The sequence below is a fragment of the Aulonocara sp. 'chitande type north' Nkhata Bay genome, linkage group LG15, assembly GCF_057382095.1.
Source record: "Aulonocara sp. 'chitande type north' Nkhata Bay isolate Kocher_YH1m ecotype deep benthic linkage group LG15, A_spYH_male_GT1.1, whole genome shotgun sequence".
Taxonomy (NCBI): Eukaryota; Metazoa; Chordata; class Actinopteri; order Cichliformes; family Cichlidae; genus Aulonocara; species Aulonocara sp. 'chitande type north' Nkhata Bay.
Window position 1 is genome coordinate 5,446,123 of NC_141358.1, and position 22,807 is coordinate 5,468,929.

Genomic DNA, 22,807 nt, shown 5'->3' on the forward strand with positions numbered 1-22,807 from the left:
AGACTGTTTTATTTATTACAAACTGAGGATGTAACAATGAACTCCTTCCAAAAAAAAGGCATGAAAATTCCAAAAAATAGCAGTTATCCAATACTAGCTGTGTACACGGTCAGAAAACCGTGAGACTCCTAACCTCTCTGTCCATGCTCCTCCCCTTCCCTCTCACACAGGGTTTCATGCTACTACTGCACTTATGTAATGAATCTATGAATAATAAAACAAACATGAACTCAATCGTAAATAAAATATAAAGCAGACGTCTGGCGCTTACACTCAGTTTAACTCAATTTTAAACTATATCAAATGAGTTACTAGTAATAACAAGAGCACGCAGAGTGCAACTCCCCCAAACTTTGATGTCTGATAATGCCTCTATCACAACATACTTTTAAAACTTTTATAAAAGCTTGCTTTTTGTAACCACATGCTGATGTATGACCTCTGCCTGACAACCTCGAGTAACAACCTAAAATGGTATTTTTTATGATTTTTACCCAAATGATTCAAAAAGCTGTAAACACTTGAGATTTCAAAATGCTCCATGCTGTTTGAACTTGCTCTAACACTGAAGGTCAAGGTCAAACGCTCAGCCAAACTAGGTACTCATATTCCCCAAGTAAGAAGGAGAGTGAGAATGGCATTAGGGCTGGGCCATATTATACCGTTCACGGTAATACCGGTATAATGTTAGGCAACGATAGGAAAATGAAATATCGCGATAGAATGGGAGTAAAACGCGCATGCGCAGTGCCTTTGTTTTCATACGCACATGGCCGATTGTTGAGTGAAACAGATGAACCAGAATTGGTTTGTAAAAATGGTGCAACTTCAGTGATGTGGAACTGGTTTGGCGTTTGTCTGTCAGATACACGACAAAGCACATTTTTTTGCAGAACATGCAAGCGGCCGTCGTTATTGTCGTATTTGTCGGACTAAGATGCTCTTAAATCTGGGAGTAATCTGGGTCCTAAACTCCGTACCTTCAGGTCAAACGAACACTGCAGCATCACTGAGAGTTTAAAAACTGTCTAAATTCTTTCATCTTTAATAAAACGATCAGCATTGCTGCTTTACCAGGTGTAACTATGAAGTTTAACTTCCAGGCATCCATGAAAACAAAATTTATTACATTTAACGGAGTTAGAAGTTAGCAGGAAGCTAGCGGAAGTTAGCTCGCTAGTTTCGCTAGTTACCCAAGCATGATATAGCATGTTCTGACTGAGAGATTTCTGAATAAATTCAAACGTACAGCTCTGCTATCACTTCCAACATAAATGAAGACGGGAAACTAAACAGCAGTGACGTTTGTAGGGTTACTGAAGTTGGGCTAGCTGCTATATAATGATGTGCTACGTGATCGCTAGCGACACAGCTATGTTAGCATGACATAAACAGTGAAGCTGGAGGACGAACACTAACACTTTTCCACTTATAAAAGTTAACGTGCCTGATAGTTAGAGACAAATGCAATCGCATGGCAGGATGCTGTAAACGGACCAAACTTCAGTCAGGAGAACAACTGAGATAATCCATAATGTGACACACTGTAATGTGTGGTCACATTATGTGATTTAAGCTTTTAGGTGTAGTTTTGTTAAGGAAGGGCCTTAATCTTGTGATTTTTGTTGGAGATCCAACATGTGGTGTGATCCCTAGTTACGCCACAAGGGGGCACTTCCGCCCCAGTGAGATGGTTTAGTGTGACGCTACTGCTCGTCTTCAGATCTGGCAGAAGCGAGAGAGGAAACACACTACCTGTCGTCCATCTCATAATTTATCTGTTTTTTTCAGGTTAGTAAGTAATAAGGCCACACATGTGGTCCACATAATTTACATGCCAAATAAGGGTAAAACCTGACCAGCAGTTTGTTTTGCTGGGATCTGTATTCGTCTGTTTTGCTCATTGAAATGTGTTACGATCGAGAGTAGGAGCTAGCTTAGCTCGCCACATCCTAGAGTAGCTGTTAGCTTTGTTGTTTTCTAAACTTAAGGCACCCTCTTGTAACAAAGGTACACCACGGCTCCTGTATATTTGAGTTAATGTGTTCGCAGAGACAGTTTGATATGTTGTCACTGTTATTGTCTAAAGTTAGTGTAATAACCTATAATAATTCTGATCGCTCTGCAATGTTGATGTGGAGATTTCCACTACACAGATACGCCATTAGTATATGGTACAATACTGGAATGTTTGCTTTATCAAACGATGTGTGAAAAAAAGTGTGATTTATAGCTCTTAGTAACAAACAACAGAGATGACTGTTTAGATTTTTGTTTATACTATTATTATACTATTTTAGTTTATTCTGATTTTGGGCTTTGGGAATGTGAGACAGAGATGTTAAGAAGTTTTTGCAACCTGTTGTGAACACATGAATGTGTTTAAATAAAGATCTGGCAGAAGCGAGAGAGGAAACACACTACCTGTCGTCCATCTCATAATTTATCTGTTTTTTTCAGAACCAGACATAATCTGTCAGCCGCCCTCTTGCTTGGGGTGTGTTACAGATTCTTGGGGGCTCGTCCGGGATTGGCTCTCCACATTGCCATGAGCTAATCCCACAACCTACAACACCTCGTGCTGGTAAAGCTGACAGCGTGATGCCGGCTGCCCCAAAGTGAGCTGTCTGTGTGAGACAAGCTGAGACCAAGTGAGGAAGAGGGCTGGACCCAAAAGCAACCTACTGCGAGAGACTGGGGAAGACGTCGTCATGGCAGACCAGGAGAGGAAAAGCCTGGTATGGGACATCAGGAAAAGCCTACTGTCGCTGTCATCAAACGAACTTTTCCAGATTGCTTCTACAGTCAGCCCTGCTCCAGGCAAAGATGCTGCAGAGCTTTCCAGCGGAGACGCAGAGGGATGTTTCGAGTACATCCACGCCTTTATGTACAGTAAGAACTTATTAGATGCTGAGGATAGGGGCATGGGAGAACTACTAGCCCTAAAAGATGTTGTCGATGAGGTTGTTCAGTCTCAAAGTAGTGTAATTTTACCTGCTGGGTCAAGTGTAAATACAAAGCCAATGTCCCCACTTATCACTGTCCCACCTACTGCATCAGCCCAACCAGCTAACACTGATGTACTATTTTCTGATGTAACAAATGTAACCACTCCTGTAACAGCAAACGCCAAGCTAATCACTGAGACAACTAATGAACTCAGTTGTGACGTTTCACCAGAGAATGTCCAAAAGATGCTGTTAGACTATGAGGATTTGAGCCGAAAGCTTGGTAGGCTGATGCACATTCCCACACCTCAAGCTACAGCACAACTTACACTCTCAGTCCCACATCACTCTGAGACACAGATGGACGTTTCCAGACACAGAGGACCCGAACAAGTAGTATCATTGAAGGATCTGTCCTACATCCATCGCCGTGAATTCAAAGTTCAAGGAGGCCAAATTGGAGATCACTCATCCGATATAAGCTTTAACAGTGTTTGCAGACAGATAGAGGAGGGGATAAAGGACAATCTCACTGAGTCTGAGATCGTGAGAGGTGTGCTAAGGATAATAAAGCCAGGAGATTTCAAGGACATGCTGGTCAATAAAGAAGACATGACTGTGGCTGAGCTCAAGGGGTTCCTCCAGTCGCACTTAGGTGAGAGGAATAGCACAGAACTATTCCAAGAACTAATGTGTGCCAAACAAAATGAGCATGAAACCCCTCAGCAGTTCCTCTACCGTGTTATTGGACTGAAGCAAAGAATATTGTTTGGGTCAAAACAGCCAGGGACTGATATCAGGTATAGCCCAGATACAGTACAAGATGTCTTCCTACACACAGTGTATCAGGGAATAGGACACAAGTACAACGATATTCGCAGGGAGCTTAAACCTTTACTTTCAGACAACACAGTTACAGATGAGACAATCCTAAAGCATGTCATGAGGGTAACAAGTGATGAAAGTGAACGACAAAGGCGTTTGGGGTCAACACAACGCTCAAGACAAGCTGCTGCACATAGTCTACAGGTTGAGGGAGAACAGGTTAAGCAGGCAAATATAAAGAAAGACATGACAGAGCATAGAGCTAAATCAGATGAAGTACAGAAGCTTGCAGAGAAAATAGATGTGCTCACCAAATTAGTAGACACCCTAGCAGAGAAAGTGGAGAGGAGCCAGTCATACAGCTGTCTACCCCCCAAGCCACAAGCAACCAGAAGAGGAAGCCGTTATGGTTGTCCAAAATGTGTGCAGGAGGGGTTACAAGATTGTAAACACTGCTTCTCTCGTGGCGAACAGGGACACAGAGCTGTGGGTTGCCTAAAAAACCCTAAGCAGCAGGGAAACGTGAACCGGTTGCTGTGGGGGGACAAACAGTAACCGGAGTCCTTCCCAAGTCCCAATTCACAGACAGGGGAGCTGAAACAGACACCACCCACAAGGTGACGGGGAACAGTAGTTTCAAAACAACTATTGAAACAGCTGCTGTTAACAAAAAGCATAGCCGTGAGAGAACTGCTGCTGACCCCCTAAAAGACACGATGCCTACCAATGAACCTGTTGCCAAATTAATAGGTAGGAAAGCTTTGACTAAGTGTATTCTCAATGGCCTCGCAGTCAATGCTCTCTTGGACACTGGGGCCCAAGTCAGCATAATAGACCGCCATTGGAGAGACAAGTACTTACCTGATCTTGACGTTCGCCCCCTGACTGAGCTAATTGAGCTCATGGAGGATAAAAAGACACTGGAAGTGTATGCGGTCAATGGAGGGCTAATCCCCTTTGATGGCTGGGTGATCATAACCCTGAACTTACCAGGAAATGAGGACCCAGATTTATCAGTCAGTGTACCCTTCCTGGTGAGCTCGTTGCCCTTAGAAATGCCACTTTTGGGATTCAATGTGGTTGAAGTAGTGATTCAGGGAAAACCAGAAAGGCTAGCTTCCACTTTAAGTCGCCTCCTAGGTGGGGCAATGTCCATCCCAGATGACACAGCAAAGACTATTGTCCATTTTGTGCAGACAAAAAAACCTGTTTCTGCTCAGGGGCGCCTGAGAACAGGTCCGAAAGACAAAGTCATCCCAGCTGGTAGCGTAACCTGGGTAAAATGTAAAGTACCACCACAGTTTGACTCTGGCGACCCACTAGTGCTGTTCGAACCTGAGGAAAATTGCCCACAGTTACAACAGCTAGATGTGGGTGAGGGCCTCTTAGAAGTTCAGATGGGCAGAACTCCACATGTAAATTTGCCTTTAGGAAACCAGACAAAACACGACATTATTCTACCTCGAAAAGCTTTGATTGGCAGTATCCAGCCTATCAAGAAAATTGTTGAGACTGACTCACTCCCAAACAGAGACCTGGAGATTCAGAGTCCTACCACTGCACCACCTACTGCAAGTTGTTCCACTCTATTGTGGCATCCACCCGTTGATGTACATCACCTCACAGAGGAGCAGCAGGGAGTTGTAAAGAAAATGCTGTTTGAGGAGTCAGCTGCTTTTGCAAAGGATGCTAATGATATAGGCTGTATTACAAGCCTAGAGCTGTCACTAAATCTTAAAGATGACATCCCTGTGCAAAAAGCCTACAGCTCAGTTCCAAAGCCATTATTCAACGAAGTAAAGGAGTATATCCAGGACCTTCTAGCAAAGGGCTGGATAATCAAATCAAAATCTCCTTATGCTGCCCCTGTTGTATGTGTCCGCAAAAAGGATGGCACATTACGCCTGTGCATCGACTACCGGTTACTAAACCAGAAAACCATACCTGATAGGCACCCACTGCCCCGTATCCAAGATCTGATCGATACGCTGGGGGGCCACTGCTGGTTCAGTATTCTTGACCAAGGAAAGGCGTACCACCAGGGATTTATGGCAGAGGGCTCAAGGCATCTCACAGCCTTTGTAACTCCCTGGGGGTTGTATGAGTGGGTCAGAATACCCTTCGGCCTCTCCAATGCGCCTGCAGCCTTTCAGAGGAGTATGGAGGAGATGCTGGATGCATTTAGGGATGAATGTTGCATTCCCTACCTAGATGACATCCTCTGCTATGCCAAAACCTTTGAGGAGCATGTTGAGGGCGTCCGCAAAGTTTTGAAAGCACTTCAGCATCACGGTGTGAAGCTAAGGCCTGAAAAGTGTGAACTCTTTTGCAGACAAGTAAGATATTTGGGTCGCCTTGTATCAGCAGAGGGTGTGCAAATTGACCCAAAGGATCTAGAGGCTGTGCAGTCACTCAGGGCCAAAACACCGCAGACTGTTGGCGATGTGAGGCGGCTCCTGGGCTTCCTCAGCTACTACCGTAGCTATATTCAGGACTTCTCACGTATCGCAAAGCCTGTGTATGAGCTTCTCCAAGCCAAGTCTGACATGTCACGAGCACCACCTCACCAGAGGAAAACCAAAGGCAGTCAGCTGTCTTCCAATACTCCTGTGGTGTGGACTGGTGAACACCAGGGGGCACTGGAGCAACTCATTGACATGCTCACCCACCCTCCAGTCCTGGCCTACCCAGACTTCCACTTACCTTTCTTGCTACACACAGATGCCTCAGAGCAAGGCCTTGGCGCTGTACTCTATCAGCAGCAAGATGGTAAGCTAAGGGTTATTGGGTATGGCTCCAGAACGCTGTCTCCAGCCGAGAAAAACTATTGCCTGCACAGTGGGAAATTAGAATTTCTGGCGCTTAAATGGGCGGTGTGTGAAAAGTTTAGAGACTACCTCTATTATGCCCCACACTTCACCATCTATACTGACAACAACCCTCTGACTTACATAATGAGCACTGCTAAGCTTAATGCTGTTGGGCATCGCTGGGTTGGGGAGTTGTCAGATTTCCGGTTTGAGATAAAATACAGACCAGGAAAGGTAAATATAGATGCTGACACGTTGTCCCGCATGCCCCTTGACATTGAGAAGTACGTGACAGCATGTACTGAGGGGCTCTCTCATGAAGTTGTGCAAACCACATGGGGTGGGGCCAAAGCAGCCCAGGAACAGGATGTAGCTTGGGTCGCCATCCTGGCTCTTACTGCTAACACGAACCAAGACCCCCCAACTTCACTTCCAACCATAAGCAGTGAGGAGTTGGTGAAGGCTCAAAGGGAAGACCCAGCAGTGGGAGAAATCATTCGGCTAAAAGAGACAAATGCTGTAATGACAAACGAGATACGACAAACAGTAGGTAAAGCTGCAAGGAGATTGCTTCATGAATGGAGCAAACTGTGCCTTGACAATGGACTTTTGTATCGACGTACTACTGAAAGACAGCAACTTGTTCTCCCAGCAGTTTACAAGGCCAAGGTACTAAAATACCTCCATGACAACATGGGACACATTGGTACTGACCGAGTACTGGCCCTAGCTAGAGAGAGGTTCTACTGGCCATTTATGAAACAGGAAGTTGAAAACTATGTCACAAGGAAGTGTCCCTGCATAAAACAAAAAAAACCGGTTGGACATGTCCGTGCCCCAATGGGCACAATCACTTCAAACTCACCTTTGGATCTTGTATGCATAGATTACCTGCACCTAGAGCCCAGCCGAGGTGGATATGAATATATCCTGGTCGTAGTAGATCATTTTACAAGGTTTGCTCAAGCATACCCGACCAAAAATAAGTCAGGCAAGACAGCAGCTGAGCGCATCTTTGGTGATTTCATCCAGCGTTTTGGATATCCCGGCAGGCTGCATCACGATCAGGGTCGTGAGTTTGAAAACGAGCTCTTTCGGACTTTAAGAGAGAAAGCTGGAATTGGACACTCAAGGACCACACCGTATCACCCCCAATGTAATCCCGCCGAGAGATTTAATCGGACTCTCTTGCAGATGCTTAGGACACTCGGCGACAAAGAAAAGCAATGCTGGAAAGATCACCTTCAGCAAACAGTGCACGCTTACAATTGTACGCGGCATGAGTCAACAGGGTATTCCCCTTACTTTCTGTTGTATGGGCATCACCCCCGTCTCCCAATAGACTTGTTGTTTGGCCTGGTTGGGGAGAAAAAAAACTGTGTCTCACAAACATTATGCTGAAAAGTGGGCAGAAAAGATGACTGAGGCGTACAAGATAGCCAGTGACAATAGTAAACTGTCCAGCGCACGAGGCAAATCCTACTATGACAAAAAACTCAGGGGTGTCGTCTTGCATCCTGGGGACAGGGTCCTCGTTAGAAATCTTGGTGAAAGAGGTGGGCCTGGAAAACTCAAGTCATACTGGGAAAAGAGTATCTACGTAGTCAAAGCACAAGTAGCTGACAACCCCGTGTATGTCGTCTACCGAGAAGCAGGAGATAAGGATAAGACTAGAGTGCTTCACCGTAACTTGTTACTACTTGTGAATGACTTACCAGTTGAGGCCCCACAGCACATTCCTGAACCTACACCAAAGAGACAAACAAAATCAAACAACCTGCCAGGGGACAGAGGCAGGAGGAGGCAACAGACTGAAACAAGTGACTCAGACTCTGAAGAGAGTACTGGAAAATTCTGGTTGAGGCTTCCTGTAAAAGAAAGAGAGCCCATCAAAGGAAAGACTTACCATAGGATATCTACTGCAGAACAGCCCCACCCAGCCTCCGGTGAAGAAAACAGTCATGCGAAGGTACCCATCAGGGAAGAAAGCTGTATTGGCCGGCCAGTCAGCCAAGATCAAGTCAGTCTAGGAGACAACTTTCCAGAGGCGCTTTCACTACATGACCCAGTTCCATCAGAAAGTGCAGATGATGAACTGTCAATTCCAAATGAGGACGAACTGTCTGCACGCACCCCTCCACGATGTTCTACTAGCGACATGAGAAGGTCGACTAGGGAGAGGAAACCAAGGCAGATGCTGACATACCAAACACTGGGTGAACCATCGTACCAGCCTCATCCTACAGTTGCAACGCTCTCCTCACCCTACATGCCACCATGGACAGTTCCTTATCATATTCCAACACCCACATGCTTTACACCTCACCTTTCATATGCTTACACACCTTACATATACACACCTTTGTTATATTGAATAAGTGTATGTGTCAATGTTTTTGAGAAAAATTGAGGTTTGAATGCCAGGAGCCATTCTTATTTTGTCAGGGAGCGTGTGACACACTGTAATGTGTGGTCACATTATGTGATTTAAGCTTTTAGGTGTAGTTTTGTTAAGGAAGGGCCTTAATCTTGTGATTTTTGTTGGAGATCCAACATGTGGTGTGATCCCTAGTTACGCCACAAGGGGGCACTTCCGCCCCAGTGAGATGGTTTAGTGTGACGCTACTGCTCGTCTTCAGATCTGGCAGAAGCGAGAGAGGAAACACACTACCTGTCGTCCATCTCATAATTTATCTGTTTTTTTCAGGTTAGTAAGTAATAAGGCCACACATGTGGTCCACATAATTTACATGCCAAATAAGGGTAAAACCTGACCAGCAGTTTGTTTTGCTGGGATCTGTATTCGTCTGTTTTGCTCATTGAAATGTGTTACGATCGAGAGTAGGAGCTAGCTTAGCTCGCCACATCCTAGAGTAGCTGTTAGCTTTGTTGTTTTCTAAACTTAAGGCACCCTCTTGTAACAAAGGTACACCACGGCTCCTGTATATTTGAGTTAATGTGTTCGCAGAGACAGTTTGATATGTTGTCACTGTTATTGTCTAAAGTTAGTGTAATAACCTATAATAATTCTGATCGCTCTGCAATGTTGATGTGGAGATTTCCACTACACAGATACGCCATTAGTATATGGTACAATACTGGAATGTTTGCTTTATCAAACGATGTGTGAAAAAAAGTGTGATTTATAGCTCTTAGTAACAAACAACAGAGATGACTGTTTAGATTTTTGTTTATACTATTATTATACTATTTTAGTTTATTCTGATTTTGGGCTTTGGGAATGTGAGACAGAGATGTTAAGAAGTTTTTGCAACCTGTTGTGAACACATGAATGTGTTTAAATAAAGATCTGGCAGAAGCGAGAGAGGAAACACACTACCTGTCGTCCATCTCATAATTTATCTGTTTTTTTCAGAACCAGACATAATCTGTCAGCCGCCCTCTTGCTTGGGGTGTGTTACAATAACAACTGAGATAATCCATCCACAATACGAGGTTAGTCATTAATATACTGCAACAACATGGGAATAGAGCAGCTGCCAGAGAATTCAACATTAATGAATCAATGGTACAGAAGTGGAGGAAGCAAGAAGAATGAGTTTAATAAAGTTTGATTTATCTGACTGCCTTGTTTCGCTTAATGTGCCTTATAATCCCATGCACCTTATGGTCCGAAAAATACGTACTGCACACTGTAGTTTAATGTTGCAAAGCACCTCTTTTTAACTTCAGTGGATATTATACATGGTTATGCTCAGGATATGTCAGCCCATTTCTACTGGAAATGCCTTTTGGTTAAACTTTCAGCAAGGAATTTGTATTCGCACTGTTAAATTTTTATATAGCTTTAATGTACATAAAAACCAGCTTCTTGTTTAAGTGAAAATAAAAGGAAGGTTGTCTTTTTGCACTAGTAATGTTGTGGAGTTGTATTTTGTCTTGCATCAATTATATCGTCAGTTATATCGTTATCGCAAATTTTCAAATATATATCGTGATAAATATTTTTGGCCATATCGCCCTGCTCTAAATGGCATCATGCTATGATACAGAGCTGACAGTGATGGTACAGGGGTCTGGAATTAAATGGGATTTGCAAACAGGCTCAGAATCAGTAAATGCCTGGACAAACTTCGATGCTCCTCGTATTTAGGAAAAATTCAATCTGAGAGAGCTGACAGAACCTTCCTCTTATAAAAACAAGGCTAGCAGGGGCAAGCAAACACATTTTAAGTTGCCCCGTGTTTACAGTCAGTGCACTCCAGTCATGGCTCATAGAGCAGGATCTTTAAAAGTGTTGGCTCACTTTAATGTGTTTAATGCAAATGCATCCAAATCCAAAACATTAGATGTAATAAGGCAGCGTTGTGTAAGTAGTGACACCGGCAACCTCTGGAAAGCTTATCAACTCCTTTTTTTCCCTTTTGTTTTACAGGAGCAGTGCAGCAAGTATGAGTATTTTGCTTTGGTGGGAGTTTCCAGTGCGGATGGGTTTTACAAAACAAAAAATGCCACCGTTTCCACTTCAAGTCAATTATCACTAGAAAAATATACATTTCCTGCGAAAATGCTGTGTGGATGCCTTAACGCTGAAGATGTCTGCTGAAAAAAGCTGAAAAAGTTGGAAAAAAAAAAAACAAAAAACGTTGCCCTGAGCAGGATTCGAACCTGGCCCTTCTGGTCTCAAGGCGGCTACTCATCTCACTGCGCCAAACTCTCTCACACAAAGAAGAGGTGGAGAGACTGATAATTCTGCTGAAATGAGCAGAAGCTGCAGAGAATTGTGGTGATAAGAGGTGAAAAGGCTAAAACTTTGCAGAAAAGAGGTGAATCAGCAGAATTTCTGCTGAAAAGAGGTTTTTTTTTCTGAAAACAGCTGAGATTTGTGCTAAAAAGAGGTGAAAAGGCTGAAAATTTTGCTGAAAAGAGTTGAAAAAGCAGAATTTCTGCTGAAAAGAGTTAAAAAAGTTTAACTGTTAACCGAAAGAAATGTTGCCATAAGCGGGATTTGAACCCGGGCCTCCCAGTCTGAGAACGGAAGCTCATCTCACTGAGCTAAAACACAGCTCAACCCGGCATGCAAAATCAGTGACCACATTGATAATGTGTTCCATTCATTTCAATAACACACATTAGCAGAAATAGCAGAATTTTTTAAAGTTTAAACATAGTATTTCTGCTAAAACTTAGTATTTATACTAAATAATATTTTTTTCCTGCCAAATCATAGCATTTGTGCTGAAACACAGAAAATTCTGCCAAATCATAGTATTTGAGCCAAATCATACAATTTGTGCTAAAACATTATTTATGATTTAGCAGAAACACTGGGAGTTGGTAGAAATACTATGATTTACATGAAATACTTTGACTTAGCAGAAGTACTACAATCTAGCAAAAAAGTACTACAGCACAGCAGAAATTCTATCATTGAGCAGAATTACTAGGATTTAGAAGAAATACTAAGATTTGGCACAAATACTATGTTTTAGCACAAACACTGATGTAAATGGTAAATGGTAAATGGCCTGCATTTGTATAGCGCTTTTCTAATCCATAGGACCCCAAAGCGCTTTACACTACATTCAGTCATTCACCCATTCACACACACATTCACACACTGGCGATGGCAAGCTACATTGTAGCCACAGCTGCCCTGGGGCGCACTGACAGAGGCGAGTAGTGGCTCAAGAACCTTTATTGTGCAATTATACTATGATTTGGAAGAAATACTATGTTTTAGCACAAATACTATGATTTACCAGTAATACTATGTTTTGGTACAAATACTAAACTTTGTCACAAATACTATAATTGAGTACAAGTACTATAAGATTACAGAAATACTATGATTTAGCAGAAATGCAATATTTTTGCACAAATACCATGATTTGGCACAAATGCTATGATTTAGCAGAAATACTATGATTGGGTACAGATACTATGATTTGGCAATAATACTGCGTTTTAACAACAACTACTGAGATTTGATTGAAATACTATGATTTAGAAGAAATACTATGACTCCATACAAATACGATGCTTTGGCACAAATACTATGATTTGGCACAAGTACTATCATTTAGTACAAATACTATGATTGGGCAGAAGTACTATGTTTCAGTACAAATACTATGATTGGGCAGAAGTACTATGTTTCAGTACAAATACTATGATTTGGCAGGAATACTCTGATTTAGCAGAAATACTATCTTTTGGCAGAAATTCCTGCTAAAAGGTACTATTTCTGCTTTTTAGCAGAAATACTGTAATTTGGCATAAATACTATAATTTGGGATAAATACTATGATTTGGCACATATAATATATTCAGCACATATACTATAACATAACAGAAATTCCTCCACTTAGTAGTAATACTATAACATAACGGAAATATTATGATTTGGCCCCAAAACCATGATTTTGCACAAATACCATGATTTTGCAAAAATACTATGATTTAGCAGAAATACTATGATGTAGCAGAAGTACTGTGCTTTAGCAGAAATACTATGATTGAGGAGCAGTGTTGGTCAAGTTACTTGAAAAAAGTAATCTGTAACTAATTACTGATTACTTCCCCCAAAAAGTAATCCCGTTACTTTACTGATTACTTATTTTCAAAGTAATTAATTACATAGTTACTTTTTAAAAACACGATTTACAACCTGAAGAGGTGATAAAGCGATAGATCTTTCAGCCCAATTCTACTTTTTCTACATAATCCATCATACAAAATGTAATCAAATGGAAAAGTCTCTTTTTTTAACTTGTTTTATCAGTTTTAATATTTTAACTTTATGCATCAAGCAAAAATTTAATTATATGCAACATTCTCTGACTTGAATAAATTAGTTTAACATTTAAACCTATTTTCTGCACATTCCAGCACATAAAATAAAATATTTTTTGTGTTTACACTCAGTCTTTCAAATAAATGCAAGTAAAACACAGCAGAAAATAAATAAAGTCAAAGACTCAGCGGTCCTGTTGCTCTATTTTCACCTGTAAAGCAGGACTGCGGTAGGCGGAGGTTTACCCTGGTGCAGAAGTGCCGCGGCGGTCAGTGGAAGAATCCGCGAGTTTCTCTGTGAATTTCCCATTACGTCGTTGCGCACTCGGTGCTTGCTCGGAAGTTTAGGGGTTTTTTCGCTGTAAAAAGAAGTTTTCTTCCCACGCACGATGGACGCTAATGTTTTTGTCACTTTTTATGGAATCAAAATCAAAGTAAGGTCAGTACTTCCACGCTTTAAACGCTGCACGCTCATACTCTCTCCCACAATCGATATGTGATCCATTGTTGATCTGCACACAGCTGTTGTCACTAACGGCGCACTCGCTTACGTCACTGTCGTGAGACATTCTCGCAAAAAAATCACGGTTTTAGTAACGCAGTAACGCAGCGTTCCTACGGGAAAGTAACGGTAATCTAATTACCGTTTTTGCAATAGTAATCCCTTACTTTACTAGTTACTTGAAAAAAGTAATCAGATTACAGTAACTGACATTCAGGATTTCCCTTGAACAAATGGCCATAATTTCCTAACCGTAGAGGCTAGAACGGTCATTCAGGTATTGTTTTGTTCAGAAGAGATGGGGGAATCTTCAGGTCTTCATAATTCAGAGATAAAATATAAATTATTAAAGATATATGACTTGTAATACACTGTAACTGAGTAGAGGCGAACCAAAAACTGCCTTGACTTGCTCTCAAACAACCTTTGGTAACTCTAAATCTATATGGAGCATCAAAATCATTCTTTCACCGTAAGAAACAGCAGGCTTTGGTGAATAGTCATGGAAATTTTCAGGGATCTGTGGAAATCCATCAAAAAGATATGACAAGAGAAAAAAAGTGCCTCATTTCCAGAGTTTGAAATCTGAAGAAATCTGAGCGGGGGACAAATTTCCTACCCTCAAACAAGTCTAACTCATCTCAGAACGGTAATAGGTGAGAAAAAAATTCTTGAATTGTGAGCATCAGGAGTGTCTGAAGATATATCGGGACAAGCCTTAAGTCTTGCTTAAAGCATCCACACAATTATCATTTTTAAAACACGTCTGTAGTCATCAAGTTGGAACAGCATTAGTTTCTGTTCTCCAGTAAGTGACAAACGGCTGCCACGGGTTGTTAGAGGACTGCACTAAACACACTTAAAGAAAACCTGTTCACGAATGGTAGACAAGGGAAAGTGATACAGGACAAAACAAGCATGACATGACTTTCACCAAGTTCACTGGGGAAAAGATTTCAGTGCTGGACAATGTGAGTACTTGTGTGCAAAGAGTATTTGGAGCTGTGTTTACACCTACAGGCCAGTGGTTCTTGTTACTAAACAGGGAATCAAGGAAGCCTTTTAGGTGAAAAGGGAAAGACCATCTCTGAACCGAGGAGGGCGCCTAGGGTACATTATTCAATATCTTACAATGCTGTGATTACAGTCACTCCCCAACTCTCCAAGAGTGAATGGCACTCTTGGAGACTGATCAGTGGTTATGACAATTTGCATATTGACGATCATGAAACTGAGCTCATTGATAGTGGTGCTGGTTTCACTCATTATGCAAATATACTGTTTATAAAGTTGGAGAAACCTGCAGACAGCTGAGACTGAAGGAGTCACTTGGATGAGTGAAAAACTGCTTCCCCTAGAGATGGAAATCACCAGACAGCTGACGATACAACATTAACACAATACTTCACCCGTGATAATATATTGCCGCAATTTTTAACATTTCGCAATAAGCTGAGTAATTCAGTGACACCATCATCTTTTTCAACTGCAAATTATTTCCTCCACGTTTAACTTCCCAGTATCCGTTTTATCCAATAAGATAATGTTAGCTCACTTAGGTTATGTCTTGCTGCATAATGCGACTGTAAAGCACACCAACACAGAGTAAAACCTGCCATAAATGTTGCCATGAGACAGAGTAGGTTTGCTATTCGTCTACAATTGAAAGGGGTCAAGTTGGCAATTACATGCAATCTGTTTCTGATAATACACCAATTACATCTGTTGCTGCCTACATACGCAGAAATCACATTTAACAGCAGTTCACTTTTAAAATATAAATTTTTCCTTAGTAACCTTTGTGCTCTTCAGGAATAACAAGAATGCAACCAGCTGAAAGCCAGCTGAGTTGAGTTGAGTTGAGTTCCCTCGAGATGTGGTCACTGATAAAGACTTAGTGAGAACTGTAAAATAGATTTGTGATGTAAAGTGGTTGTGAGTGTGCGACACTGTCAAGTTTACAAAACCGTGTAGTCACCACAAGTTGTGGGGGGGGGGAAAAAAAATGTAGTAAAATCTGGAAGCAACCACCAATTCATTTATTTATTTTTAAATGCAAGGGGTTTTAGTGTGTGACTGAGCCATTAGCTTGTTCTGAATTTTAGGTGGTAAATGTGTCCAGTGTTGGATGTTTTGTTCAGTAGAGGGAATTTAATGCGAGTTAGCTGTCTTGTTTGTAGTATTCCCAGAGTATTTTAATTTATTAAATAAAATGTCTACATTCTGACCCTCTGTATCGATACAATATCACCACACAAAATATCACGACACTGTGCTGTATTGATTTTCCCCCAACCCCGAGTTTATCCAACTGAGAACACTATGTCCAAAATCCCAAAAGGTTGATTCTGTTCATCTGGATGAAGCGTTTTCAATGGGAGAAACGTTTCGTCACTCATCCAAATGACTTCTTCAGTCTCACCTGACTGCAAGTTTCCCCAAACTTATAAACACTACATTTGCAAAATGACTGAAACCAGCACCACTAACAATGGGCTGGGAGGTCAGTTCCTTGATCATTAATATGCAAATTGTCATGACCATTGATCAACAACCACTGATCAAAGACCATTGATCAATGTTCATGAGTACCATTTCCAGACAGATGGGCAACGGTTGCAATCACAGCATTCTAAGATGGTGAAAGATGGACCCTTAGGCCTCCTCCTCGATTCACAGATGGTCTTTCCCTTTTCATGTAAATGGCCTCCTTGACTCCACGCTCAAACCAGCGTTCCTCCCTGTCCAGGATGGATGTTTTTCAGTAGAGGCTACGTCCAGAAACAACTTTCAAAGATTGCCTTACCTAGATGATTGATCATGCATCAAAACATGTGGAGTGAAAGCTTTTCTTAAAACGACTAGCCCAAGCTAGTATGATCTCTGCTGTTAGTGGTCCTCATGACCACAATAGCTTGCCAATGTCTCAAAAGTAGCCAAAAACCATATAACATATATTTATACCAAGGTATAAATAGTACTTTCAGTAAGTATCAGCACAGATAACATATTAACGATACACATTACTATGACTAAATGAGAAACTTGTCTTTACCTTAACCAGAGTATCGAGTATCAGAGTGGCCACACTCTTCTCCTCGTTGTCCTGTTCAAACAGAATCTCCATCACTGAGTCCCTGGAAAAAAGGAGAAAATGGCTTTATGATAATTATAACAGCAAGCTGAGGGTGATTACACAGTCATTTTAATTATAAGAACACGTGGAAATACCTGAAGCTGTATAACGTTACAGGAAAATAGAAGGCTCTCTCTGTCCAACTCTTTCTTTAAGCAGACTATGACAGCATACCTGATGGATCCTTTGATATGCAGGATTTTCTCTCCATCAAGCGGGTAATCGACATCTGGAGGAGGGGCGGGCCGCTATGAACACATTTAAAAGTGTTTCATTAAAAAGTGCAGCATTTGTCATTTACTCAGCACAAATGTTTGGGCAGTTGTGGTAAGCAGCATACAAAGAGCTGACTTACCTCTGCTGTGCCATCCAAGTTAAATTTGGCTTCTTGGATTTTGAGGCCTCTTTGCAGGTCACTGACAAAGCAAGTTCTCACTGCAGGAAACAAAACAGCACTGGCGGTCACATAACCAAACTTGTAGACAAGAATGTTTGCGACCAAGCATAAGGAGTTGAAGTATTTTCCTTTCACTCCTTCCATAACTGTGGTTTTTGTTCATGACTTACAATGAATTAAAAAGACATAAAGACCCAAATAAGCCTAAATGAAACATTTATTACATAGCTGACAACCCCATTTTGCAGCACAGTCTCAGTAAATTATACTTTTGCATCATTATAAAAATAAGTGGATGGGTGTTTCGCCTATTCTTAATCGTTCATTGTTCCAGAAAAAAGCCACACAAAAGGCAAAGGAATTTTTTACTTGTAAAAAAATTTAAAGACACACTTTTGTCTATCAACAAAAAGGCTGTAGCCTCCACATCCTAGAAACACAGACAGGTCTCAAACTGTTCTCAGAGTAAAAACAAGGAATTCTGTTGATTAGAAAATGTAGGTCAACCTCGCTGCAAGAATATTCCAGGGGATGAAGGATGGACAGACAGATTTGTTTGTGTATAGACTGTCCATGGTGCTCAAGGATGGCATAAATAAGGAATGTCAGTCAAACCTACCCTTGATGTCTTCCACTGTTTCTTCTGGGATAGTCCCTGGTTAAGAGATTAAAAATGGAATATAAGAAATGAACATTCAGTTCCTTGAATTTACTTATGCATCAATCAGCCAATTTTCCTATTTCTCTTTCCCGTTTGATTTATGATGCTGAATCAGCACTTAGAGAAGCCGATACTGCAGCAGAGGACAAGTGTGACTGCTGGGTCTGAAACGAATCCAGCTATGAAAAACTTCAGGAAAAGCCACCACTGCTGAAACAGAGACTTTTTTGGTGTTTGGCACTACTATCATTACACAGTTTTGGGGAAATACAGTTTCAAAGTCAGTGGTAGAGAGTTAATTACAGAGATCTTAGTGGCTTTGTGCTCACTGCAGAGATGTTTTATGACCCATCTAGACAGACACCCTGTTGTCTTTTTAAATTTATTTAATATATATATATATATATATATATATATATATATATATATATATATATATATATATATATATATATTTTTTTTTTTTTTTTTTTTTCCTCATTCTGCTGCAGCTGTAGATCTCACAGCTCAACTCAATATACTCAGTCTGGTTCCCTCCATCAAGAAAAAGTGTGGAGAGAATCTCTAAAATAGACTGTATGCATAATGCATAATTCACAAACTGAAAAAGCGATTCACTCAAATGTCACACAGAAACAAGTTCTTCCTATGAATAGTAAATGCTACATAATGGGTCACAGCCATTAAATTCTTCTATTCTTGGCACTGTAAAAACCAATCAGCAGTCCATAACAGAGTTATGCCTTCACAAGTGTCCCCATTTAAAAGAAGAGGACAGACGGTATGTGCTGACTTTCTGTATTTACCAATGGCGGCTTGTACGCTCTGCCCTGTGGTTGTGTCTGTGTCCACGGTGCACTGTTCCACGAGAAAGCTGTCTAACTCCCTACAATAAACAAACACATGCATTTTATGCAACGAAACAAGAGATTGAAATGATTCAATTCAACAGTCAGAGATTTTCAATCATGATGCAGGAAAGAGAGACTCAGATGGATTATTTTCTCAGTTAAATGTGTACAAATCACTACACTGATGCTGTTAGAACCTTTAGTACTTACTTATGGATGCCTTTTCCTCCCAGAGGCAAAGCTTCCCAGGCTGGCAAAATAGGAGTACACTCACAAACCTGATTTCCAGAGTTAAGATCAGCATCATAAATGTCCTAGACCTGAAGCTAACAGTACAATAATGCCTGCCAAATATTAAATTTGTGTAAGATGCATCAATTAAAACATATAGCATGTATATAGCAGACCATATTGTTCACTGTTCTAGAGACCACGCTCATGATGGGAAAAGGATACGGGCAGCACCAGCGTCTCTGTGTAACCACAGTCCATCACAAGTGCAGAGTTGATGCCTAAAGTCATGATGGCCATGAGGTGACTGGGAGCAAATAGCACAGATGGCACCTAGAAAATGAAATCATTCATGGAGTAAAACTTTAGAAATTCCTCTACTAACTAAAATTTCCTTGTTAACATAATCATTTTGTTTATCAGTTATTAGATTGTTCTAGTTTATTATAAAGTTTAGGTGGAAATCATGTAAAATTTGAATAACAGGTTGTTAAAGTGTTGAACATGATATGTAGATTAGGCTACTATCTATTACCCATCTGACAATGCAATTGCCACTGATAACAGTCATTTATGAGTCAGGCATCTAATTACACTGACTATTATTTCCTATTATCCATTACATAGAGCATACTCAATGATGCCATGACTTTCATACACAACCTTGAGCATGAACTACAAAAAACAAACAAACAAACAAACAAAACTTAAATATGAGGCACCCATAGGCAAAATAATTTGTCTGCATCAAGTAACAGTAGTTATCATAATAAATGCATTAGTTACCTCTTCTAAATCAGGTCAAATTAATTAAATATAAGGAGGGATTTACACAAGAGCTAATTTTAAGTGGATTACACTGTGATCATCAAGTGTGGTTTTAGCTCAGCTGCAGGAGGAGAGAAGAAGCGCAGCAGTTCAGGGAACTAGGGCAGGTAGAATGACGGGGACACCTGCTGTTCTCTGCTAATCAACTTTTGTGCACTCGTGTGCCAAGAACTTGATGACACACATCACAACCTCAAAGCTTATGCTTCCATGACAGCTGTGCACCAAACTGAGAAAAGAAATCTTTCCTGACTTGTTGTTTAGAGTTGATGGTGCTCTGTCGTGTTGGGTTTTTGTTTTTTGTGCACAGAGTTGCAAACAGATACTTTATATTAACTGGTCTGATCCCAGCACGTGTCTCTGCTTTCGTACCTCAAACTGTTTGAAGAAAACCTTTGTGAGTGTCTCCCTGAAGTGGGATGGGCAGAGGATGGACTCGATGATGACCACTCTTCTGTCGCGAGGGTTCACCAGAAGGTGCCTAATGAGGCAAATGGGAAAACAAACTCTGATGTGATGTAGCCGCAAGAAAAAAAGAACTTCAATAACCTAGTCATTTATTGGAGAAGAATCTCACCTGAAGTACAGTATGTGGATAAACTCTTTGAGAATGACATAAAGCTCTTCTGTATTGATGTTGTACTGAACCACTTTGACTGCCTGAATATGAGAAATCAAATACCAAATATTTTTGTTTATTCCATTTCCACAAATAATTCTACATAATTCCACTGCAGAACACGGCAGACTCACCTGCTGCTGTCCCGGTTTGCGGATCTCGCTCGGAATTATGAACCTGGGCCCCGTTTCCCCTGCAAAGCCACATCTGTGAGAAAAGGAAGCTGTCAGCTAGCATAATAGGAGATGCTGAAAATATAAATATTTATATAATAATCATTACCAGTAACTGTTTTAAATACTATAATTTTAGTTCCCTCAAACTTTATGAAAACCAAAAACGTATTTCTAAAAGACACAGTCATTTAATAAAAAGGGCAAAAGCACCACAGTTTAGTTGTAAATAAAACAACAGTGCATATTTATGTTGGATGTTCTGTGGCAGTAACTGCAAACAAAGACGACAGTATTTGAGAAGATAATAACAGTCCTCTTGATCTTCACATGACTTAATGTCTGTTTGCCTTCCAGCAAAATATAACAAAAATGACACTGAAATGCTTTCAGTAAATAAAGATCCATTTGCTCACTATAAATACCCGTTAATATACAACACATGTGAGGACTGTGACTGTGAAGTTACAGAGGCAACGTTTAGATTGTTTAGACATATGCAGAGGAGGGATGGTGGACAAAGGATGTTGATAATGGAGCTGCCAGGGAAGATGTAGTGAAGGAGGACACGCAGAGAGTTGGTGTGACAGCGATAGGCAGTCCTAGAAATAGGGTATGAGAGACGGCAGGTGATCTGCTTTGGCGAGCTCTAAAAGAAGCAGCCGAAAGAAGAATGTTTAAGGTCTAATGAGAGAGCTTTTAAAATTATTAAATTAGCATTGATAGCACTTGGCATTAACTTAAAAAAATGCTAGCTGAATGCTGACAGTTACTTAACCTAGCCTAGCATTGGCTACGTGGCTAACAAGCTAGCCCACATCAGCATTCACTACCAAAACTGTAGTAGGTTTTTTGGGGTCAAATTTAACGATGTGTTAGACTTTAAGTCTTCAGTTCCCTAAAATAAACCTATAGTTGAGAGGCGGGCGAGTTATTTCAGAAAACAAAGATGCATTTTAGCATATTTTGCTAGCTGAGTGGCTCTATTAGCAGGGCGGGCTAACGGTTAATACTCACTTTGTGTATGCTGCTCCTAAGTCAATAACAATCGCAGTCTTCTCTCCTCCGCTTCCGAGCCCATCAAATAATGGCATTTTAAAAGCTGCGTCGGCTTTGGACGAAAACTGTATAATTAGCGCCAGCAGCCTCAAATTAGCATCCCACTACAGGTCTGTTGTCTTCCTGTTGGACTGGGCGGGGCCTTCAGAAAGTAGTGACATCACGCGAGGAGGGTGCCTGATTAAAATGCGCTTAACTCAGTAAAATTTAAGAATAACGCCAAAATAATGTTTTGCTTGCAGAGCACTTATTGAAACCAGTGTTAAAATTGATGTACATTCGATTTTAAGAAAATTAAACACGATTTTTTAAAATTCTGTGAGACTCAAGTGTAGCGATAAAATGAAATAAAATACAATAAAAAAAACTATTTGATAAAAATAATTTGAAATAAACTCTGTTTAGGTGGAGGTAGGCCAGACGAGATCTGCAAAGAGTGGTGCGCTCGGCCGAACGCGTCATTCAATCAGAGCTCCCTGACCTGCTGTCCATCTACACCAAGCGGTGCAAGATCAAAGCTAGGAAGATTATGATGGACCTCTCCCATCCCAACTATGGACTCTTCTCACTGTTGAGGTCTGGGAAGCGCTTCCGCTCCCTTAAGGCCAAAACAGAGAGAATGAGGAGGAGCTTCTTCCCCCAGGCTATTCGGGCCCTGAACCAGGTGTAGGACTGGACTCTCCCACACACATCACTATAAGACTGGACTCTCACACACATCACATCACCACACGCACTCTGGTTTTTCTTTTTCTTTATGCACACTTCCTATAATTTATAATCTTAACAGCAGGGTGCAAGATGCTAGCAGGCAAGGCATACATGGAACGCCATAACCAAGTGGCCGGCATAGTGTACAGGAACATCTGTGCCGAGTATAACCTGGAAGTCCCGAGGTCAAAATGGGAGATGCCCCCAAGGGTGGTGGAGAATGACCGAGCTAAGATCCTGTGGGACTTCCAGATACAGACGGACAAAATGGTGGTGGCTAACCAACCGGACATAGTGGTG

At 41.1% G+C, this 22,807-nt stretch overlaps 1 protein-coding gene across 1 annotated transcript in view; it reads right to left on the minus strand.

Moving 5' to 3' along the window:
* Positions 1–22,164, minus strand: part of actr10 (actin related protein 10) — a 31,200-nt gene extending 9,036 nt beyond the window's left edge. Inside the window, exons 1-11 of the mRNA XM_086263840.1 lie at positions 21,755–22,164; positions 20,699–20,771; positions 20,523–20,605; positions 20,318–20,426; positions 19,343–19,450; positions 19,097–19,164; positions 18,842–18,921; positions 17,994–18,029; positions 17,333–17,412; positions 17,152–17,225; positions 16,897–16,978 (exon numbers count right to left, since the gene is read on the minus strand). Of these exons, the coding sequence (XP_086119966.1) occupies positions 16,897–16,978; positions 17,152–17,225; positions 17,333–17,412; positions 17,994–18,029; positions 18,842–18,921; positions 19,097–19,164; positions 19,343–19,450; positions 20,318–20,426; positions 20,523–20,605; positions 20,699–20,771; positions 21,755–21,831 (870 nt within the window). The 5' untranslated portion in view covers positions 21,832–22,164. The remainder of the gene's footprint in view (positions 1–16,896; positions 16,979–17,151; positions 17,226–17,332; positions 17,413–17,993; positions 18,030–18,841; positions 18,922–19,096; positions 19,165–19,342; positions 19,451–20,317; positions 20,427–20,522; positions 20,606–20,698; positions 20,772–21,754) is intronic.
* Between the last annotated feature and the right edge of the window lie 643 nt (positions 22,165–22,807).